Source organism: Gordionus sp. m RMFG-2023, chromosome 5, assembly GCF_954871325.1.
Source record: "Gordionus sp. m RMFG-2023 chromosome 5, tfGorSpeb1-WG-v2, whole genome shotgun sequence".
Taxonomy (NCBI): Eukaryota; Metazoa; Nematomorpha; class Gordioida; order Chordodea; family Parachordodidae; genus Gordionus; species Gordionus sp. m RMFG-2023.
In genome coordinates this window covers 10,984,145-11,008,491 of record NC_088779.1, presented here as the reverse complement: position 1 = coordinate 11,008,491, position 24,347 = coordinate 10,984,145, and the positions used below count along the sequence as shown (strand labels likewise).

Genomic DNA, 24,347 nt, shown 5'->3' with positions numbered 1-24,347 from the left:
TAATATATATTCGTTTTTTTTTACCTAGTGTAGTTATATTGGCCTAACCATGCCGTTTTTTAAAAATAAACTAGACCCAAATCCTTTATTAAGTTTTTATCAAAATTATAAATTATTAAACAATCTATCAAGCTTAGCTAGTCAAAAAGTTGTTTTGAAGGAGGAACTGATTGTAAATAATGCTGACCCATCAGGTTAAAACGATTATCACGTTATACTTTATGGTATATTGTCAATCTTAAATTTATTAAAAAGTGTTTATGTATTTATCATTGGTTTTTGTGCTTAGTTTAATAAAAAAAATATATAAATTCAAAATTTTTTTTACGTTATGCTGCTTATATTCACAAAGTGGATTTCAAAACAGGAATGTTATTTTTTTTTAAATTTTATTTAAATATACCTTTATAATAAGGATTATTAATCAAAGAAGCATTAATACTCATGGTATCAGTTAATATCCAATTTAAACTGATATCATTTATCTGATACCCTTTTTAACTTTTTATTTATACAAAAAATAAAAAATTATCATTTTGATGAACTATATCTTCCTTTTTCCCAATAAATCTACACTTTTTTGGAATGGAGGGTATTATATTGAGTATTGGTATAGGGATGAAATAATTTTTTTTATAGAAAAAAATCTTTTTTTCTAAATTTCTAATTACTATAATAATTTGCCCATTTTGATTTTGTGTTATAAATTTTTTTAAGAATTGTTTCCCAAAATATTGAAATTGTCATTTAAGCTTGATATTTTTTTAAGTTTAAAAAAAACTGTAGCATCACTTCGTTTTTTTTATTTATATTGGTGCATATCTATTATTATATATATTTTAGTGCTGTACAATAAGTAAATTGTTATAAATGTCCAATTTATGAATTACTCATTTTATTAAATTATAATTTTAAATGCACTAATGGATTTAAAAAAATATATATATTGAGTTAAATAACTCCTCAGGTAATATCTAATCTTTACATTTGTTAAATCTAAAAATGCCATTTCTACTTTTAGTGTGCTTAAAATTTAGAAATTCCATTTTTGAGACCAATTTAAAAAGAATATTCAATTTCTGACTCCACACACATTTTTTTTAAAATATTTTGACCCACCTTAAAATTTGTTAAATATTGTTTATTTTGTAACCCCTTGGACATAATCTAAATAAACCAAATTTAAGATTGAAAATATTTATTTATTTGCAAACAAGATATTTATAAATATATAAAATAATATGATCACATACTAGATTATAAATTATCTTCATTAAAATATTCCATTTTTACCTCTGCGATTATGAAGATCAAATCATCACCTATTAACTCAAATTGCTGTTTGGTAACCGAGAAATCTAGATCTTTGGCCTTAATTTAAGCCTGCCAATATATTTTTTTTTATAAATCTTATGAATAAAAACAAAAAAATTGATAAAAAAATAAAAAATACAGATTTGTTAAATATTTTTTTTTGTTCTTTGAGCCACCTAATTTAGATGAAAGAATTATAAGCTTCTTTTTAATTTTGTTTTTCTATGACTCTATATATTTTAGAATTTTGCATTAAAGCATTTGACACCTAGACAGTTTAAACAATTTTCAGAGTTTGAAAAAATAATCCATCATGAAAGATTTTTTATGCAGGAAAATCACAAAATATTGGTACTTATAATATATATGATTTTTACAAAAAAAACAGATTTGTAAATTTTGCCTAAAAAATAATCAAAAATCCTGTTAGCATTTTCAAAAAAATAAAAATCTTTAAAGAATTTTTATTTTGAACATTTCAAAATTTGCGTATTTTACATATAAAATGATACTTGTAAAGTTTGAAATGCTATTTTACAGATGATACATTTTAAGCTTGAAATAATACTTATATTTGTGATATTTTATGAAGGTAAAAATGCTATGAAAATAATAATTTGATTTTTGTGACCTTTTGCATTATAACCCTTCTAATTGTTCATTAGGCCATCTTAAATGCAAATTTGTAAACTTATTCGACAAAGTTACTAAACGACTAGGGCCTCGGCATAAGCCTATTCTTCGTTCCTCTCAGTTTAACAATAACAAGGGCCCAACTTGGAAAAGTACTCTCATAATTAAATGGCCTAAAGAAATGATTTTCGAATCCTTTGCAAAGCGAAAGATTCTAGCCGAGCGATTCAATGTCACCCAAGCAATGAAGGCTCTCAAGGAACTTAAAATCTTGGATGATTCCTACGATGTAACGAATATCCTGGACGAAAGCACGAAGGTGAAAGCAAACAATGTGGATCAGAGAATTTTGAGGGAATTGGAGAGGATGAACCCGCCTTCAGAAATTTGTATCGAAAATGCTGAACTAGAACGGCGCATAGACGCACTAATAGCCAAGTTCGAGAAGCTAGAGCCGTATTTATTGGAAAGGTCTAAATTATTCATGGCTTCTAGCCACGAGCTGGCTATAAAATCACCTCAGAGCTCCAATAATTTTGAAAGTATCTTGGGCGAAGAGGAAATCAGCTTGGAGGATAGCTTATCATATTCCTTGCTTTCATCTCCGCCTACTCCTGGCAATTTAAACGATAATATAAACCGCCAAATCGAAAATTTTGATGTCAAAGATATTATCTGGGGTCGAAAACTGTACCATCCTAACGAAGCTCAAAAAGATTACTTAAACAAAAAAGCCCAGAGCGAATTTATCGCCTCGAGAAAAACTCAGAATCTCAATAATAATCCACAAATGAACAACGCGCGAAAAAATTTGCCCATATACGCGAAACGGTATTGAATATCAATTTAAGCATTTTAATTTATATTAGGCAAATTTATGCCGATCCCTTTCTTTCTTACTTTCTTTCTTTCTTTCTTTCTTTCTATTTAATTATTTTTTTACCAGCTATTTTTAATCAAATGCCATGGAGAAAATTAATATTTTATATATAAAAAAATATATGTAAATATAAAATGGGACAAAACAAGATACATTTTTAAATTTCTCGTTTCTCATGACCAAGACTAGCATTTTTTAAATAGCTCAATTTCGCTGATTTTAAATTAAAATTTTAGACAAGTCTCGAAATTTTGTTTTAAGATGCCCAACTTTCTGGCCTATGAGCAAAATCTCTAGGCTTGCGTAATACTTTTTGGCCAAAATATTGGGTTAATCATTTGACAACAGTAACAAGGCGATAGTTGGTTAATTATCACGGATGATTACGCTACCTAAAAATTAAATCATCTCATTTAGGCAATGTTTAATTTTTTAAATCACATTTTTAAGTATCTTATTTTTTAAATAGTATACCCAAACTGTGAATTTCTGACAATTTTGATTTAAACTCTTAATTTATATATATTTTGTATAAATTAAAGTAACAAAATCTTATGCCTGAAATTCATAGGGTAGGTACTAGTGTTGTTAAAAAACTCGATAAAAATCGATTTTTAAAAAGGACCCAATTAAGATTTTAACCTAATATCTCCTAAGCCTCAAGATTGGGTAAATAGAGGTCCAAACCTTTCCCCTATCTATGTTCAAATTATTAAGTACAATATTATTTTGGCTAAAATCTTAACTGCGCATAGAAAAATCAGGCTTTTTAAAAACACTATTAGGTACTATACATATTCTAGAATACATTTCTATGAAGTTAGATATTTCAAACTTAAAAATCCCTCTCAATAAATGGCTTAAATTGAGGGATTCTGTATCTCGATGGATTCCATATTCCGATATAATATGCATATATCATAAACAAAGTCAATGTAATCTTAATATTGGATCGGTTTTTTGAGAATTTCGGCCCGATTCGTTTTTTGTAAAACGATTAATATCGGTCAAACCTTAAATAAATAATTATTTACATATTTATTATTAATTATTGGTCGACATTATTCAAAAATCCAGTTATAAATTTGATCTTCCAAGATGTGTTGTGTATTTTAAAATAATTTACATTTATAGCAGAAATCTGCAGGCCAGAAATTTTTATACCCTGGCCAGGCCTAAAATTTTTTTTTTAAATACCCGGACCGGGCCGAATATTTTATAAATAAAATATATTTAAAAATTGTGTATCTTTGAACAATATATCACATTCATTCATTTATCATATTAGCATTTTTCGATCCTAGATAATATTTCTAGTAAAATATTATTCAAATTAATTATTCAACTAATCATCTTAGGTGATATTCAATTAAATTAAAAGCAACAAAAATACACTCATTAATGCACTTATTAAGGGATAAATTTATTTTAATGAGTATCATTTTATATCTTTTTACAAAATTTAGCAATTACATATAATGTCAGAGTGAGAACGAAAAAGAATGGTGCTTATATAACAGACTATATGAAATAACAAAAGAAACATGAAATAAGGGAATTTCGACCAGTTGAATTGAAAGTCGGGTGATTCATATTCACTCCTTTTACGACAAATGGGGAGATATGATAAATTTGAAAATCTAATTATTTTCCCATAGGATCCTTTTTTACCCTGGTCTTACATTCTCATTATTATATGTGTTACTGTTTAGCTTTTTTCAGGGAATAGTGGAAGTAGTAAGAAATGATAGAGATTCGTACCATTTCCATGGAGTGCTAGATTTAGCAGCATCCCCTGAATGTATTTCTTCTCTCTTTCTCTTTTCCTTTAAAAAAGAATCCCTCAAATTCTTCCATTTTAATTTGCATGCATTTGATTTGAGGATGAATTAAGCCTGGTAAATTATTAATAATTTATTAATTTTAAATAAAGATTTATGTTTTGATTTATTAAAAGAAATATTAATTATTTTATATATTATAAATTATTAAAATTCATTCCATATTATAGGGTTGCAGGTGTTTTATTTGGTGATACATTAAAAACAAAAACTATTAAGTGGTATAATAAATAAGTTTGAAGTGTTTAAAAAACAGAAATACCTCATTTATGTTTTAGGAAAAAAATAGTTTAAGTGAATATTTTTTTCAAAATTTTTATAAACCTTATCTAATAATCGGAAGAAATTTGAAAAATACAGAGTTGTTAATCGCTACTTTTATAAGTAGCGCGCTACCGCTATCGCTATTTGTCAAAAAAATAGCTCGCTATTAGCTATTATTTTTCAAAAGTAGCTTTAGCTACTTTTTAAGCTACTTTTTATAAAAAAAAATTCAGAAACAAATTAGTTTTATTCTTTGCTTATAATGTTATTGTATAGTAAATATATAAAAATCAACATTTATAAATATTAAAATACAGTTAGTTTTGATATTAAAAAAATTTCTGTAATAAAAATAAATATTTATGGTAATTTGTTGCATTTTATAAGTTTTAACCTAGTGTTATGTGTCCAACTATCTGCCGTGGTACATATATATGATATCTCTGATAACTCTACTATTAGAGTGTCTTTCATCACTTTAAAGTTATCTGCTATTTTATTCATTACTGGCGACATAAAATTCTTGTACCAGAGGATAGAGTTTTAATCATCATGGTAAATGATGGACTATCAACCAAGGACATTGGCTGAACTGTATCAATTATAAAATCAACAATAACTTTATCAGCCAATTTCTGAGAAATATTGGCATTCGGATTATTAATTAATTTGGTTTGATTTGAATTAGTCTTTTTAGATGTAGAATCGCCTATACCAAAATTATTTTAATGTTTCCCCATTTCCTTAAAGCTATTGGTATGAACAGTCTTATAAAATAAACACTATTAGAATGTAATAATGACATTTACCTTTTGGTGTTTCTTGAGGTTATAACTGGATTGATTTGAGGAAATATTTTTTTTTACATTTTAAACAAATAAATTTGAAGCCAGTTTTGGTCTTTTATTTATTTTAATCAAATCTAGGGAATGGGAAATTTGTATTATTTCTATTAAGAACATTTTCTTCCCTGGTATTTTCCATTTTATTAATATCATTGTCTGAATCACTTTCAACGATTTGGATATCCATAGGCGATGACATTTTAAATTATTAACCCGTGATTTAGGTTTATAATACAAATGAAAATACAAATTACAAATTGAAAATATATTTCAATTTCAAAATTAAATAATAAATCCTAAAAATTTATAATTAATTATGATATTATATTTAAATTTTCATGTTTATACTTACCTTCATTATATTTTTTAAAATTTCAAAAAATGTAGCGCGCTAAAAAATTAAATAATTGCAAAAAAGTAGCCGCTATTAGCTATAGCTACCAAAAAAGTTAGAGCACTACAAATAGCTCGCTACTTTAACAACTCTGGAAAAATAAAACATTTAAAATAAATGTAAATGCCATTCTTTTTTTTATAGAAAGGCGCCAATCGGAAGAACGAAATATAAAAATTAACAACCCAATAAATAATTTTTTTAAAATTTAGAAAATATAAATTTCAAATATCTTTTTACTTCAAATATAGTTCATTTTATTTTGTATATATTATAATAATCTATTTACAAGTTCAAGCACAATATAATAATTTACATAATGATTTAAATTTGTGAGAAAATATTATATTATAAAATTGTATTCGCGTTTAGTTTTGAGTGTTCCGAAATTGGCATCTTTATTTTTATATAAATAGAAAAGATAAAAATATATTTAAAATATCGTAAAATTTATATCCTTTAATTGATTGGTTGTCCCCGATAACCAAGTTCAAAAAACTCATGCATATGATTATAAAAGTTTGTAAAATCGTACGGTGTATACCAATTTAATATCGAAGAAACATTATTTACGATTTGATCTCTATTATTTGGCCTTGAAATTTTTATTTTTCAAAAATTTCTTCTATTATTATTTTTTTAAAAATTAAAATAAGGTTTATACTAAAAATTTTGAAAAAATATTCACTTAAACTATTTTTTTCCTAATACATAAATGAGGTATTTCTGTTTTTTAAACACTTCAAACTTATTTATTATAGCACTTAATAGTCTTTGTTTTTAATGTATCACCAAATAAAACACCTGCAACATGCTTACTATTAAATAGTATTTAATTAAAAAGTCCATTGTTTAAAAATTCTTATTATAAAGTAGTCAACATTAAGTGATTCAATATAAAGTCTATCGTCATGAGCTTCTACAAAATTTATCAAATCAGATACAAAATTTCCTCTATAATCATTTCATTTATTGAATATTAATATAAAAATAATTACTTGTTCATTTCAATCGTATCAAACGTTATTTAATCGTTAAAAATTCATGCTAGTTATTAAGTTTTGTTTATAAACTCAATTATTAAGCTGAATTTGTTATTTATCGCTTTGAAAAAACGTCGCGATTGGAAGTGGTCTTATACGGATTTCATATTTGCTAAAAAACGATCCGTAAAATGAATGCTGAATAATGTATATTTTTATTTTTTTAAAATAGCAAGGGCGTAAAAAAAATCACACTCAGACCGAAAAATTTTTAAAATAAATCCGAGTCGTGCCTTTTTCAAGGCCGGTGTAACGGAAAGTTGATATTTGTAAATGGTACCTCTGCAGGTCTCTCTTTAATAGAAAGAATATTCAATTAAAATTTTTTTTATATATTTACAAAACAATAATTATTTCTCCAGATTAATCGTCCAATTGAAACACTTGGTTCACTTTTTTTATTACAAATTTTAATTTCGTCAAATATGCTCCAAAAAAATGAAGCTCTGAAATTCTTGAAACTCTCGAACGCGATAAAGTTTTGATCGTAACGGGTGATACGGGATCAGGGAAGTCCACTCAGATTCCGCAATACATACGTGAGCGCATGATGGAAATCGGGAAAATTTCCGATTGCAGTATTATAGTCACTCAACCCAGGCGTATGAGTTGTATAGCCCTGGCGGATAGGGTGGCCCATGAGATGGGTGAAACTTCTATGGGCGGCGTTAATTCTAGGAAAAAGGTAATTTTTTTGTTGTTTCAAGATGTTTAAACTTAATTTTTTGTTTTTACATTCGCGGCAACGGTTATTATTTTCGGTGGCGCTCATTAAATATACGCCGCCGTTTGATAAATTGGCTGCGCATTTTAATAATTGAAATTACCATATAATCTCCACTTTTTATAAACTCCTATAGTTTCATATTCTTGATAAAGTATTTAAATCTTTTCAATGTCCAATTCATATATAAATTTATCCATTGTCATCCTGAAAATAGATAATATTCAAAAATAGATACTCTTTTGCTTCACAATCACATCAATAATTATTTTATAGATTTTCTAGTATAAAATTAAAAACAAATTTATATACAAACGTTATCTATATCTATAATATTATCAATTTCATATGCAAACAAATTATAAAGGTAATAAATATAAATAAATTAAAAGTATCAAATTTAACTAAATGATAATTATTTGAATAAATACGATTCTCAAGATTTGAAGAACATAACGAAGTTCTTTTGGCATTAAGGATTAATTTAGCTATAGAAAAGATTCTTTCGCTGGGTATATTTGTTGCAGGTACACAAAGAACTTTTCTGGCTAAATTATTCTGGAGTTCCAGCCCCTCCCCTCCCATATGAAATAGTATCTCAGTGTGTTGACCAAGTAAAATTTAGCATTCCTCCTATAAAATGTTTTATTTTTTCGATAGAAAAAAAATATATAATTACCTTATTAAAGTTTTGAATTTTTTTTTCACGTCTTGTACACTGTGAAAATATAAAGATCTTGACAACAAATTATTTATTGTTTACTGAAATAAAAAAACTTGAATTTTTATTAATTAGCATTAATAAAATAATTCACTCTCCCTTATTTCATATCTTTGTTTCCCAGTCTACAAGAAATCTTGAGGGTCTCCAATCTGATCAAGACCAGATCGAACGGGATTACGGTTTTCAAAACATCGGATTTCAAGTCAGGCTTTACCAATCTCTACCAAGATATAACGGGTTTTTAACCGATAACAACGGTGCAATAGGCCCCATTCTCTTTTGCACTGCCGGGATATTGTTGAGAAAGTTGCAAAATAACCCCAATTTGATGGGTAATTTGTTAAATAAAATATTTTTCAAAAACATTTATTTAAACGACAACCATTTCCAAATGTATTATACTACATTAGAGGTTTAAGATAACCGTTAACCTAAGTCAGTTCATTACAAATCCATATCAATTTCCAGATTTGAATGGATTGTATAAAATAATAATTTTTTGTGCATTAGTTGAAAGGATATTACGCAACCAATATGAGGAATATGCTGCTTTGAACCTTAACAAAGTCAAAAAAATTGGTTTATAACTGTTGATGAGATAGTATTAATTATTATACTTATTTCTTTCCGAGATTTAGGTTTATATAATGAAAGTAAACCATTTAATTAATTTATAACGGCTAGGACTTATTTAACTAATTACGATAAAACCTTAAATTTTAGGTATTAAATTATATTATTCATGTAATTGGATCGTTTTTTTTAATATATGCCAATCTTAGGCGAAATATAATCCCTGGCCGTTACTAATTTAGGCATTGAGTTCCAATTTCTGTTTTTTTATAGCAATGAATTTTTTTTATAGGCGTAAGTCACGTTATAGTGGACGAAATTCACGAGCACGATGTTCTCACCGACTTTCTCCTAGCCGTACTCAAAAGGGTTCGCAGAAACAATCCGTCTATTTCCATTGTCCTTATGAGCGCCACTATGGACGCTATTAAATTTTCCAAGTATAGCTCCTAAATTATATCTATTACTAATATAAATTCTAATTGGTTTTTATACGTGATATCTTAATTTAGCAAGCAGTCTTAATAATTAAATTTCTTAAAGGCGGGTTTTATCAAATTATTTTTGCCTTTATATTTTTTTTAGTAGTTGAATCTCATTTTACAATTACTGTTGTTATTCAATTAAAGGGGGGGGGATTATAAAAAAATGATTAAGTTTCTATGTTTTTAGGGTGAGACTCGCCTGACTGTGGCAGGACGCACCCATCCTGATATTTTTTAATGAAGCTCTATTGATTGTATGTTATTACTAGAATCCTTAATAATTGAAAAGATTAGATTCTGGTTCGTGTTATTTCTAAACAATCGCTGTTTAGCCAGTTATATATATAGCTCCTCTAAGCAGCCTAAAAAAGGAAGCTAGTTACATAAAAGAATACACGTCTTTATTTTATTCTTACCGAAATAAATATATAAATAACAAATCATTCGAGATTTTGGAGGCGAAATTTTTTTTACAAATGGATGCCCTTCCTGACATGAAACTCTTTAGGTAACTTTTGCACTTTGTCGAGGAAACGGTGTTTTTGAACCCGGCCCACAGGGAACCTTTTAAGCCTCAATTAGCTGCCAGTAGACGTTGTCACCATAACCCCATTTGGGGCAGACTTAAAACAAACTCACAATAGAGTGTCCTCAAAATCTTATTTCGCTAAGTTTTAAAAATATAGACGAACCAGGACACGGGCGAAGGATATGATTTTTTGAAGAATCATAAAATTATTCAATAAAAAAAACTTATTCGATACTTTATATAACCTTTTCAAAAAATTAAACAGATATCTAGATTCATGTCCTATTATCAATGTACAGGGTAGGATGTTTCCAGTGATATCCTATTTTTTACCCGAGATTCAAGAACTAATTACCGATAAAAAAGGAGCCATGAACCAAAATATTATGAAGGCATGAATGCATCTTTTTTTTATTATCTTAATAAATGTTAATATAATTTGTAAATACATAAATTAATTTTGAAAAAATTAATCGAGTTTTTCCCCTTAATATTTTTATAATTATAAATTTAATTTTAAATTCAAAAATAGAAAGAGTTAATTTATTATTTATTTTAATTGATTCGATTCTTTTGCATTAAGACTGAGAAAGATTTTATACTTAAAAATTATGGGCAGTTTGCAAAGACCGGACCATAAAAACTATATTATATTTACATGATTTTTGAAATCTTTTATAAAAATGACTGAAAGGGATTTTGTAAACTAAAATTTATAAGAATAGCCTTGCCTAAAATTTATTTATATTGTGTATTTTCACCAAGATTTAACACTCATTTTTTCTTCTTTTTATTAAGTCTTAAATTTTAAGTAATATTCATTAAGACCTAGCCCGAAATGGCCAGTTAAGATTTAAAAATAATTTTTCGGTCTGGCCCCGATAGTAAAAAACTAATATAAATCCGTAAAATACCTTTCCAGACTCGTAAAAATAATAATTAAGTTTTCCTGTCTGTAATAATTTTTTGTGTTTATAGAGGAACAATTATAAATTTACGTTATTCCATAGTTTTAAAACAGATTTTTGAAATTTCCAGTGGGCCTGTAAAAAATATTTTGGGCAAGTTGGCCGACCTGAGATAAATATTTTGCGCATGCAAGGGGCAAGGCCATGCAGATTTCTAATATAAATTTTAAATCTCTTCTCATTTATTTCAAAAATTTGATGTCAAAGTTAAATCTTTTAATATAAAATTAAAATTAATTTTAATATCCATGTCATGTCCCATTAAGCCTTCAAAGCCTTTGCCATTCAATGATCTTACTACTACCACGCTAAAATTCGAATCGGAACAAATCGATTCATTACTGGTAGATATAAATCCAATCTCAAAATCGGAATTGATAGGAGAATTTTCGGAGGCGGAGACATTCAGAAATAAAATGCAAACTCCTAAATTGGATATAAAATTAACGGTAGATACTATCAATTACATCCACAAATCGCAACCCCTAGAAGGCGCTATCCTCGTTTTTTTGCCGGGTTGGCAGGAAATCAGGAAGGTCAAAGAGGAATTAGAAAAATTAGATGGAAACTTAACCAGGAACGAGCGTAATAGACATTTTTTAACTTTCAAAAAATTGATATGTTTAAATTATAAGTCTAATTTTCCTAACTGTTAATGTGAGCGAATCTTTTTAATATCATTTATTCGTATATTCAGCAGTACCGTCGCTAGATTTTTCAATTTAATGCTTAATTTTTAAAGAATTTTCAAAATTAACACAAAAACACTACACCTTCTTTTTGAATTGAACTTTATTAATTGGAAATGAACTTAAGAATTTCTCCTATGATATTTTTAAAATTTTTCACTTATTATTTTGCTTTTTTCTTATAGTTATTTTTGTAATCTCTTTTTTTCAAGCCCGCATGGTTATATTACCGGTTCATTCCAGTTTGCCCCAAGAAGAACAATCTAGAGTGTTCCTCCAAATCAACAATGAAAACAGAAACAACTCCTCTAAACTTAGAAAAGTTATACTGTCGACAAATATAACCGAAACCTCTCTGACCATAAATGATGTCGCTTATGTAGTGGATACTGGATTGGCCAAAGAACACAAGTTTTTTTCCCCTTTTCTATATTATAAAATTTATTAGATGGATTGACATTTTTTCAAATGCCTGTAAATTTATCGAGATTGTTGGATAGAATCCTAATTTTTTACTTCTTCGTTTAGTGACTCTTTATCAGGTTTACCCGTATAGGCCATTTTCTTTTCTAATCACCCTTCTCCGTTTTCCGCGGTCCTGGGCACGGGCCAAACCTAGGGTTTTCATGTCATTGTCTAGCACCTTCATCTAGCTTGTCTTTGGTCGCTTTCTGGGCCTTGCCCCCCCCCCCCACTTTCATCCAATGACATTATTCAACCAATTGTTCTTTCCCTTCCATTCAACCTGTCCAAACTACCTTAGTCTATTCTTTCTCACGACATCACCTAGTATCTATTCCAATTCTTTATCTCACCCTACATTCACAGTTAGCGCAAATTCGTTGCGAAGTATACAATATTCTTTCTATCTCGCACTAACTGTAAATGCAAAGTCAAGCATGTATCAAAATTTAGAACCGCGCCATAACCTGGAACTTTCTTTTGGAATTAGGAATTATAACCTTTTTAAAATTTTTAGGAATCGGCTCTAATAAAAGCTCTAATTAATAGTTATATGTATTGTTTTAAAAATGTTGTTATTTTTTAATGGCAAGGTACAATACCGACACGGGTATATCATACCTCGACCTAGTTTGGGCCTCAAAATCAAATATCAAACAAAGGGCTGGAAGAGCTGGTCGTACGTCAGCCGGTAAATGCTTTCACTTATATCCTCTGGAAACATTTGAGCGATTCTCGTCTTACCCGCAGCCAGAGATTTTGAGGTATTTCGATCTATTTTTTTATAAATTTACGAACTCGAACGGATGCGAATAATGACTAATGTAAGCTAAAAGTTGATCAAAGTGGACCATTTTTGTTTCGGTTTATTATTATCTCTCAAAGTAGCAAAATGTAAAACATTTTGCTATATCTATCAATATATTCTGTGAAGGGATCATATAAAAGAAATTCGTTTTTAGAGTGGCCTTAGAGATGTCCGGGTGGGGTTTTGCAAGTAATACCTCTGCAGGTCTCTGCGGAAAAAGGTATGTTAATTTATATTTTCCTAATATTATAATTTATTTTATAAAGAACATATGTCAATTGTAATATCCTTAGGTGAAGATTTTAACTTGCCCTGGCCACTTTTTTTTACACCAAACAAAGTTAAGGGCACTTCTTTATATTATTACATACACTAAATATGTCATTTTACAAAAAAAAGAATTCCCTTAGAAACGATAGTGCTCGAAACGAAATTGCTTTGTTCCAATTACCATTACAAAAATAGCGAAAAACCAGCAGAAAGTGTTGAAGATTTTCTATCTTCTCTCATCATACCTCCCACTTCTGTTGGGATTCATATGGCTATAGATGTGTTGACGAGGGAGCTAGGATTTTTGGACCAAAATGAAAAGTGAAGAAATGATATTTTCCCCAACTTTTGAAAACTATCTTTTGATTCATATCGAAACTTATCACAACTCCATTTTTTCTTACTAAAATTTATATCATGCATAATTCAAATTATAAATCTAAATTAAAAAAGACATTAAAAAAAACCATTCAAATCTATTTAAAAGTTTAACCAATCTTGGCCGTCGTTTGATAGGCATCAATTGTCACCCCAGACTTTCTCTGGCCTTAGCCAAAGCCGCATTTTTAGGTTATACCGATCAAGTTATATCGATGGCTGCCGCCATGTCCCATAATCGATCCCTGCTTATTTCATCCAATTCTTCTTCCAATAATAGAATTGATACCGGTAATTTTGGAAACAAAGACCTGATCACCCTGAAGAAGATCAAGGAAAAATACGCCTTAACTAATGGGAGCGATCATTTGGCGCATGTATATATACTATTGAATACTGTTAATTAAATCATTTATTCTTATAGTTGAAGATAAACTAATAATTTTTAAATATATTTTTATTGTAAAATTTAATATACGTTCTACGTATAAAGGAGAGTTAATTAATACTTTTTTATAAGATCAAAATATTGGACCTGAAGTTGAGAAAAAATTTCAGAAATATCTATAATTTTTTAAATGTCCATTTTGTTTCAAGTACTACCTTCAACAACATAAATGATATATAAATGCTACTCAAGTTAATATAGTTATTTAACCAGGGTTTCACATTTGCTCAAAATTCAAAAATTTTCAAATGAAGATCAAAAAAGTTATTTTGAGAAGTATTTTTTGTAAAAAAATCGTCTATGATTTTGAGCAAATATTTTGAGAATTTTATAATATAATAAAATCCTTCGTGATTAAATCTTTACTTATAAAAAAAATTTTGAGCAAATATTTTGTGATTTTTTTAAAAATAAATTTTTTTAGGTAAAATCTTTTTATTTTTGATCTTTAAAATAATGTTTTTTTATAATTCTAAGTTGTAAATGTGAGAATTGTTATAATTTACATATTTTTTAATATTTGTAATAAGTAATGATTATTTTAAAAATGTTTTGTCATTATTTTAATATTTAATGTTAACTATAAAAGTGACAATTGTCATTATAATCATCTCAGATCCTTTAAAAATAATTTTAGTTAAAATAGGCTAGATGAGCATATTTCGAGATGGTTTCAGTGATTGTAAAGCAATAAAGGTGGCAATTGTCATAATACTCATTTCACATATTTTTTAAATTAATAATAGGCAAAATAGATTATTTACATTTTTTGACATAATTTAAATAAATGTTTTGACATATACTCAACTCAGAACTTTTTAAAATTATTTTAATATGTAATTTGAAATTGCCATATTACTCATTCCCATTATTTTTTATTTAAGTTAATATGATTTTGTTGTTGGGAGACATTTAATCTTCTGTGTTCACAATAGTATAATATATGTAAATTATTTAGACGTAATCGGGATGGAGTTCAACTAGAAATATGCATCAATATAATATAAACATGATATTTTATAAACATTATTTTCCTTAACCTTTTAAAACGATTTTAGATCTTATAAACTACTCTGGCTAAGTCTAATAAGATACACCCTTCCCCCACCACCACTTCCGATTATACTATTAATTAATAAAAAATAAATCTATTCATTTTGTTAGCATTCAAACAAATCATTTTATATTAAAATTACAATGTAAACTATAATTATATAATAAAAGAGATTATATAAATAAAAATTTAAAACATCACATTATTTAACAATGTTCGATTTAACTTAATAGTTGAAATATCATCTAGTATCATGTCCTTAGAGAAGTTACAGTTAGTAAATAGAGATTTTATTTTAAGCTTGATATCGCTATTCCCCACTTCATAGTGAACAGGCCCCTTTTTGCAATCTCACTCGATGTAGAGGTCAAGTTTGGTTTTTTATTAATCCTTTACTGGAGGCAAAATTAATGATGGAGTTTCTTTGTAAGGGTCAACGATTCGCAAATGTTTCCAGGTTGCAAATATATGTTGCTTAAAAAAATGTGGATTATACGTTTATTAATTTACCCTGGTCAAAATTTTATCGTCTTCCTAAGGATATTTCCCATTTTCATGATGGAATCTTGAATCCACATATATAGCACTTCGAAAACGTCATTTTGAAAGAGAAAACTTTCTCTCATGTTCAAACATTCTATTTTTAGATACCTTATTATCCATTTCTTCCAATTCCATTTTGCATTCTAGCCAAGAGGCAAAAAATCACCAATTACTAGATTTTTCTTTGTAATTTCATAGTGAATATGTATAATGGTAATAGGACAGATGTACCTAATCGGATTATATCCCACAAATCTGAACTAATAAAAGTTCTGGGTATAACTCACCTTAACATAAAATTCTTTATTATTTATAAGTTTTTTTATCATATCATATGGTACGTACTATTCCACCTAGTAATACTATCTAATGTGGGTTTAGAAATCTTATCCATTAAATATAACTTTTATACTTTTGGGATTTAAGTAATTTTATGATATTACGAACTGTCTAATTATAATGAACATCTTGTTATTCTCTACAAATGAAAGCATATACTTGATCAGTGGTCGGCAAAATAAAATATACCGCATCTGAAATTTCACTTCGAATTATACATTTATTAAAAAAACAAGTGCATTTCTTTCAAAATTGATATAGCTACTAGATATAATAGATCAATATTAGGTATTAATGTTCAATATATAAAAGATGACCAGAAAAAAGTGCGAATACAAAGAATGATAGAACTAATAAAAATTCATACATGCGTTAACCTAAAAAAAGAAATCAAAACTATTTTAAAAAAATACCAGCTTGATTTGAAACAAATATATTATTTCACTTTAGATAACGGCGCCAATATGCTTAAAATGGGTGACCTATGGCTAGAGATAATTAAATAATGATATTGATTTTCTAATGAAAACAATTTGAGCCAAATATTTTTTGATACAAGTATAAATGGTGAGGAAAATTTATGTATTGATGATGAAAACATCTCAGTTTACTCTAATGAAATAGCAGAGGGTATTGACTACTATTATAATACGGAAAATATATTAGACGACATTAGTAAAAGTTTTGGTATACTGTGTTAGATCTTCATCTTATACGATTACAACTTGCTGTAAACAACTTTATTAAAAATCATTTAAAATTTGAATTAGACAAAGTTCGTTATATCATAAAATTACTTAAATCACAAAAGTATAAAAAGTTATTCTTAATGGATAAGATTTCTAAACCCACCCTAGATACTATTACCAGTGAGAATAGTACTTACCTTATGATTAAAAATTTTATAGATAATAAATATTTTTATGTTAAAATGGGTCAGTTATACCCTGAAACTTTAATTAGTTCGGATTTATGGGATACAATCGGACTGGGCACTTCTGTTTTTTGCCGTTATACATATTCACTACAAAATTACAATAAAAAGATATAGTAATTGGTGATTTTTTTGCGTCTTGGTTAGAATGCAAAATAGAGTTAGAAGAAATGGATAGTGAGTTGCCTAAAATTATGATAGAATGTTTGAACATAAGAGAAAGTTTTATATTTCAAAATGATACTTTTAGATACGTTATATATATAGATCCAAGATTCTATTATGAAAATGGTAAATATCTTTCGGAAGATGATAAAATATTGATCAGGGTAAATTAATAACCTTCTAATATACATCTTTTTTGGTTTAGGAACATATATTTACAATTTGGAAACATTTGCAAGTCATTGACCCTTACAAAGAAACTCCATCCTTAATTTTGCCTCCCACAAAGGATTAGCAAAAAATAAAATTTGACCTCTACATCGAGCGGGATTGCAAAAAGGGGCCTGTTTACTACTATGAAATGGAGAATAGAGATATAAAACTTAAATAAAATCTCTATTATACAACAAAAGAATGTCATCTAACAAAGATATTTTGATTCAAGAAAACATCGAATTATTTATACTGTTTCAGTAATTCTGGCTCCTTGTGCCCAGGTCTCAGTTGAGAGAGCATTTAGTGCATAATACTAACTAACTTTTCTAAAAACACTATTAGATAAGGATACACTAAATGATATTTCAATTATAAAACTAAATCGTACATTGTTAAATAATGTGATGTTTTAAATTATTATTTATATAATCTATTTTATTATATAATTATAGTTTACTTTAAAATTTAATAAATAAAAATTCATATAAAATGACTTGTTTGGATAACAATATGAATAGATTTATAAATTAATTAATAGTATAATCGGAGATGGTAGTGGTGAGGGAGAGGGGGGGGGGTTGTATCTTATTAGAATTAGGAGTAGTTTCTAAGATCTAAATCGTTTTAAAAGGTTAAGGGAAAAATATTTTTAAATGTTATTGTCCCCAATATATCATCTTTATATTATATTGATGCATCTTTCAAGTTGAACTCCTTCCCGATTACGTCTAAATATTTTACATATTAGATACTATTATACAGAAGATTAAGTATGATCATATCAACCTAAATTAAAAATAATATGAATGAGTAATATAGAAATTTCAAATTATATATGCTAAGATCATTTTAAAAGTTTCTGAGTTAAGTATTAGATAATTGTCACTTTTCTAGTTTACTTTAAAACTATGTCAAAACATTAAATAATCATTTTTACTTATTTTTAATTTGAAAAAATATTAAATCATTATTATGACAATTGTCTCCTTTACATGTAATATATTATCATTGAAATTCTTATTTAACTAAAATTATTTTTAAAGGTTAACAAAATTATTTTTAAAGGTTTTAGATGAGTATTATGACAATTGTAACCTTTATATTTACAATCACCGAAACCATCTCGAAACATGCTCATTTAGCCTATTTTAACATAAATTATTTTTAAAGGTCCTGAGATGATTATTACAATTGTCACTCTTATAGTTTACATTAAATATTAAAATTATAACAATTCTCAAATTTTCAACTTAAATTTTTTTTTTAAAAATCACACAATATTTGCTCAAAAATGTTTTAATATCATCAATAAAGATTGTACTATATTATAAAATTTCCAAAATATTTTCTCAGAATTATAGAAGATTTTTTTTATAAAACATTTTTTTATTTTGTTCAATCATTTTTGAACATGCTCAAGAAAACATTTCCAATTTTTTTGCTCAAGATTTTGGACCAATATTTTTGTTAAACTCTGATTTTAACTAATTTTGTTAAGTCACTCAATTTGAGACGATATTTTTAAAAACGGTGAACTTAATATTTTGCTCAGGAAAATAATACGCAAATCTAAAGATTTTGCTCACAGATGGTACAAAGGATTGGACATCTATTGGCCAAATCTCGAAACCTAGTCAATATTTTTTTGGCTAAAATATTGAGTTAGCCTTTTTTTAAAAATCGGCTCAAATCGAGCCGTTATTATTTTCGAATATTCTATGATTATTTATTTAAATATTAATATTTTTATGTAAAGTTTTTTCTAGTTTACTTGTCTTGTTTTATTATGGTGTAAATAAAAAAATATGCTTATGTAATTTATTTTTCTAAATGTTTAAAATTATTTTTTGGTATTGAAAAAAAATTATCAGAATATTACATTCAAACTATGATTCGTATTATCGATTAATATTCGATATATGCAATTTTATTCGAATAATTAGATATTCGATTCGTCAAATTAGAGTTTAATATAAAACTTAAGATAAAGATTGTTTATAATCCCCTTCCCTTTTTTTGTTCTAGCTAAATATTTATCTAAAATGGAGAGAAGCCTTGGAGACCGGTTCGGCCTACAGAATCCTTTTCGAAGAGGAAAACGGCATAGATTCGAAAAACGTTAAATTCATTCATTCTATCAGAAATCAGCTCATATCAGAGGCTAAGAAGGCGGGGATTATCGACGAAAAAATTTACAGAGACCTCAGGAGAGGTGAAGTTCACCATCGTCACGTGCAGGGGTATCGACAACAAACAACCTTGCGGCCCGATGATTACAAAATGTTGAAGGTTTTACAAAATAATATAATATTGAAATTCTTCTATGGAAACGTTAGAATACACATTCTTTTTGGTCAGTTGAAATGTGTCGGAGAATATCATTATCTTTTTGACATCTAATATTGTTTAAACAATTTTAACATATATTTATGTATCCATGCATGATACAAATGCCAGATAACAATGTTTGACCATCTTTTCTGGTTGATTTCGAATTGTCTGAAAAATATTTTTTTGTTAAATTGATTATCAAATTGAGCCTCCCTTTTTTAAAAAATAAAAATCAATTTCAATTTTTATAATATTTTTGCTAATTTTAAAAAATAAAAAAATTCTTACCAATAGCATTTTCCATCTTATCATAAAGAAAGAAATAAATAAATAACGAAGATAAAGAAAGAAAGAAAAACATTACAAAAACAATTTTTACAGGGTATTTTAGCTTCCAGCTTTTATCCAAACGTAGCAAAAGTGGTCTATGGGGATGTGAGGAGGGGTAAACTAGTCAAGGATTCTATCCGTCTGATGGCCAAAAAATATATTCCTTCCAACACTAATAATGAGAACGACGATCAAGTACCCAGCAATATTGGCAGTGATATATTTGACGACCAAGAAAATATTGTCGTACCATCGGGGGAATCCCTTTGTTCCGACAAGAAAAACTATGACACCGATTGGATAACTTATTTGAATATTGTGAAAAATTTTTGATAAAATATATTACTTGATTTTAAATGGTTATATCTAACTACACTTTTGGGCAATACTGGATAGGGATTAAAATATTCTCCTTATTTTATATAATAATTCCTAACTACATATAATGTTTTATAAAAAAAATCGCTTCCCTATAAAATTGATCTAGGGTGGAGTTAAGATTAAAGCCCGATTTTCGATGTTTCCCTTTAGTTTTTAGATATTAAAATATTAAAATAGATGCGATTCCTTTTTTATGCAATATTTTTTTATCCCAGATTATCTATAATATATCTTTGCGTTTTATTTATTAAATTATTTATATTTTTTTTAAAAAAAGTTAAAACTTCCCAATCGCCAAAATGTATCTTTATGCCGAGACGTTTCGACTTTTCACCCCGCTGCCTTAGTCCTTATGAATGCTGGCTCTAGTTGCGATATACAAAGGACCAAAGACCATAGCGTTCGTAGAGAAAATGTTTATCCGAATAATTTTTATTGTTAACCCCCCCCCCCCTCTTTTCTATTCATACTAATACAATGATCTTTTTAAATATAATAGTCGTTGAAAGAAAACATGTCACCATCCATAATCCTAGAATCGGATCCACTCCTAACTTTCTCTGTCCGAGATAACGTCACGGCCGAACGCATTTTAACGCTTAGGCGCGTTTTTTCTAGCCTTTTTTCAGCTTACGTATCCCATGGGCATGAAACTTTCTTTCGGGTCTTTCCAGATTCAAGTAATATTCCGGATTTGGAAGAAAATTCTTTAAATGTTTCGTCGGAAATATCGGAGATTTATCAAGGCATGAAAGACATTTTCAAAAGAATTATGAATGCGTGATAGTTTTTGCGAAATATGGGAGTTGTAGGATATCATAAAAACTTATATTTATATTTGTTAGCGGTAATATGTTATTTTTTCAACTTTAAATGAGTGCTTTTTTTTTATTTTTAGAAATTTAATTTTTCTGAAAATATATTCCAGCATGTTTAGAATACCTATATAAATTGTAGGCAATCTTGCCGTTAACCTTTGAGTCATTTATAATTTATATAAAAAATAAAAATAAATTGAAATAATTTGAAAAGTTTATGACAGAATTATCTGAAATTCATAGGGTAGGTATTCCAAACATGATGGAATACATTTCTGGTAAAATCAGATTCTTCAATTTTAAAAAATAATTCAAAGTTGAAAAAATAAAACATTGCCGCTGACATTCATTATAACTTTTATTTACATTTTACATGAATATTAAAAAATTTATAGAAAATGATTTATATAAAGGTTTATATAAATAGGTAATTGTGATATTTGTAGGTATAAAATTATACGTAGTGTATATTGATTGTTGCAATAATTTATATCGCCAGCATAATATATCCTTTTTATAATAATTTTCGCATTAATTCTCAAAATAAGAAAATATATCATTTTTATTTACTAATTTTGTTGAATCATTAGAGCAATTGATTTCATTTCCATTTTATTTTTCTATTGTGAGTTATACCATGTCAAATAGACCTACCTTTAAACGAATGAAACTTCATATGATCGTTAAATGTGTTGTAAACTCTAATAGAGCTTCGAAGTTATTGGCATTCAAAGTTTAGGAAAGGCACAATATTGATTTGACAAATCATGCAAAATTGTCACAAATAATTTAATACAGTGAATAAACCCAACCGGTATTAACCATTATTATTTACTGAACCTTAGCCATCACGTCGGTAGAGCTAGAAAAATACCTGAACTTTTTTCATCAAGGACGTCAAACCTCTCTCTTGGCCTCTTACTTTATAAAAACGTTCTCTCGACATGATATCCAAATTTAAATGTATGTTTTTATATGCATACTACTTTTCAGCACACCATTTTTCTTTGTTAACCAAACCTAATTTATATTGTAGACATTATTTCTTTCTAGTGATCTCGAATCAAAAAAAGTTATCTTATGCATCCATGCCAATAAATTTCTTTCGCATCATAACTCATCTCAATATATATTTCAATTCTTTCTTTGTCAGCTCTCTAAGCTATATTTTAAAAATATATTATCCTTTCCCCAAAACCGCATCAATAAAATTTTTCCTCGATTATAATAGCATTGTAAGATTCGCTGGGATAAAAAGAATAATATATTTTAATTTTGAAAATTCCAAAAACATTATATACTTCCCGAATTATCTTATCTAAGATATCTGTAAAAGGCATATTTATCTTCCTTAGATTTTATAATTTTTTTCATTCTTTAAAAGCATTTTAATTGTTTCAATAAGAAATTTTTTTAAATGTGTTCAATGTCATTTTTAATTTTAAATAAATTAAAATAAATCTATAAAACTAGTTTTTAAACCGGTTCTAGAGCCGAAACCTGTATTAAAATTTACAAAAGTTCGGATCCTTGATTTTTAAATGATTATCAGAATAATATTTATTTTTTTTTGTCATTGAATTTATAAATATAAAATTGGCGTATAAAAAATATAATAATATATTATTTTTAAAATATTATTGATACAATAAATAAAAGAAATAAATACCAATTTCAGGGATGATTTTTGATATAATGTTCGCTAAATAATTGTTCACGTTTTTAAAAAACAATATAAATATAAATTTATAAAACAATGTTTTGAGAGTGCAGCAATTAGGTGAAAATATTAGTCCCTTGCGGAATATTTGGAGATTCACCGGAGTTGAGCCTATATAATTATTTTTTTTAAATTACTGATTTTAAAAAATATTTCATTTGGAAAAAAATCTAAAAGGATATCATGGACCGACTTGAATTAAAGCGTAGGTTCAGCTGATTCTGGAATTTTTAGTTTCCTGGAAGAGGTATTGATTTAATATTTATCCTTTTTCATAGAGCCCTTAAACATGGGGGGAGGGGATATAATCTATTCTCTTTCTATTATTAAATCATTTTATATTTCGTGATGGGGGACCTCGGCATCATTAGCTTGTGTGGGGGCGGTATAGAGGGCTCTGATTAGGCCAGTCGAGTACTTGAACAAATATAAATTCATTATTAAAAAATAATATGCTTCTTTATTTACTCTCCTCGTGTAGTGGCAAGAATGGATTTTGCGTCTAGAGTTATTGGGGGCCATTTAACCAATTTTTTTAATTCTTCTTCCATTTTTTCATATCTCAAATAAACTTTGTTGATGCAATTGTTTTTGAAGTTTTGCAAAAAATATTCAATAACTATTTTCTGCATTTTGATTTATAACATTTATTTTTTAAGAAAAAAAAATTATTATTCATATTCAATATAACAGTTTTTTTATTAAAAATGAAAATTAATCGAATTATTTTTTTAGCTTTAAATAATCAAAGTATAATGTTAGAAACCGCTAAAAAATAAGAGGTTTAGCTCAGCTTGGGTTTAGGACAAAATTAAGAACCCTCTTTGATCGGTTCAAAATAAGTTTTAGAAAGTGTTTGGTTCGGGTTTAAAAATGTTAAAAAAAAAATTAAATTTTTAATAAACACCTGATGCTAGATGTGCAAAGATCAATTTATATATTTCCAAAACGGTTAAATTTGTGGGGAGGGGTGAGATGTTCTTGCCCCTCTCCCCTTCCATTCCTATTTTGAAGATATGATGATATAATATCTTATAATTGTATGATTATAAATTTATCATCATATCTTATAAATAATGAGTTTTATTAATAGATGATTTTGCTTAAAAATTCTGACCTGTATTTTAATCTTTAAAATAGGATTTTTGCTAGATTAATTATATGTTATTTTTCAAAAAAAGGCCTGCTTCATCTTATTTTTTCTATTTAGATTTTAAACTAGGACATTCCATTTTGTTTAAAGT

At 27.4% G+C, this 24,347-nt stretch overlaps 1 protein-coding gene across 2 annotated transcripts; it reads left to right on the top strand.

The window, feature by feature from the left end:
- Positions 1-12: 12 nt before the first annotated feature.
- On the top strand, positions 13-21,458 carry LOC135930584 (ATP-dependent DNA/RNA helicase DHX36-like). Of its 2 annotated transcripts, none has more exons than XM_065467427.1 (16): positions 13-92; positions 133-194; positions 1,980-2,778; positions 7,659-7,899; positions 8,784-8,994; positions 9,528-9,675; positions 10,515-10,641; positions 11,484-11,802; positions 12,119-12,317; positions 12,962-13,132; positions 13,576-13,767; positions 13,934-14,201; positions 19,549-19,812; positions 20,236-20,502; positions 20,843-20,980; positions 21,065-21,458. In XM_065467427.1, the coding sequence occupies exons 3-16, from the start codon at positions 2,129-2,131 to the stop codon at positions 21,347-21,349; spliced, it is 3,480 nt and encodes a 1,159-aa protein (XP_065323499.1). In that variant the 5' UTR covers positions 13-92; positions 133-194; positions 1,980-2,128; the 3' UTR covers positions 21,350-21,458. The 2 variants fall into 2 exon arrangements, with proteins under 2 accessions (XP_065323499.1, XP_065323497.1); XM_065467425.1 differs by lacking the exon at positions 13-92 and adding an exon at positions 353-371 and having other exon boundaries at positions 165-194.
- The last annotated feature ends 2,889 nt before the right edge of the window (positions 21,459-24,347 follow it).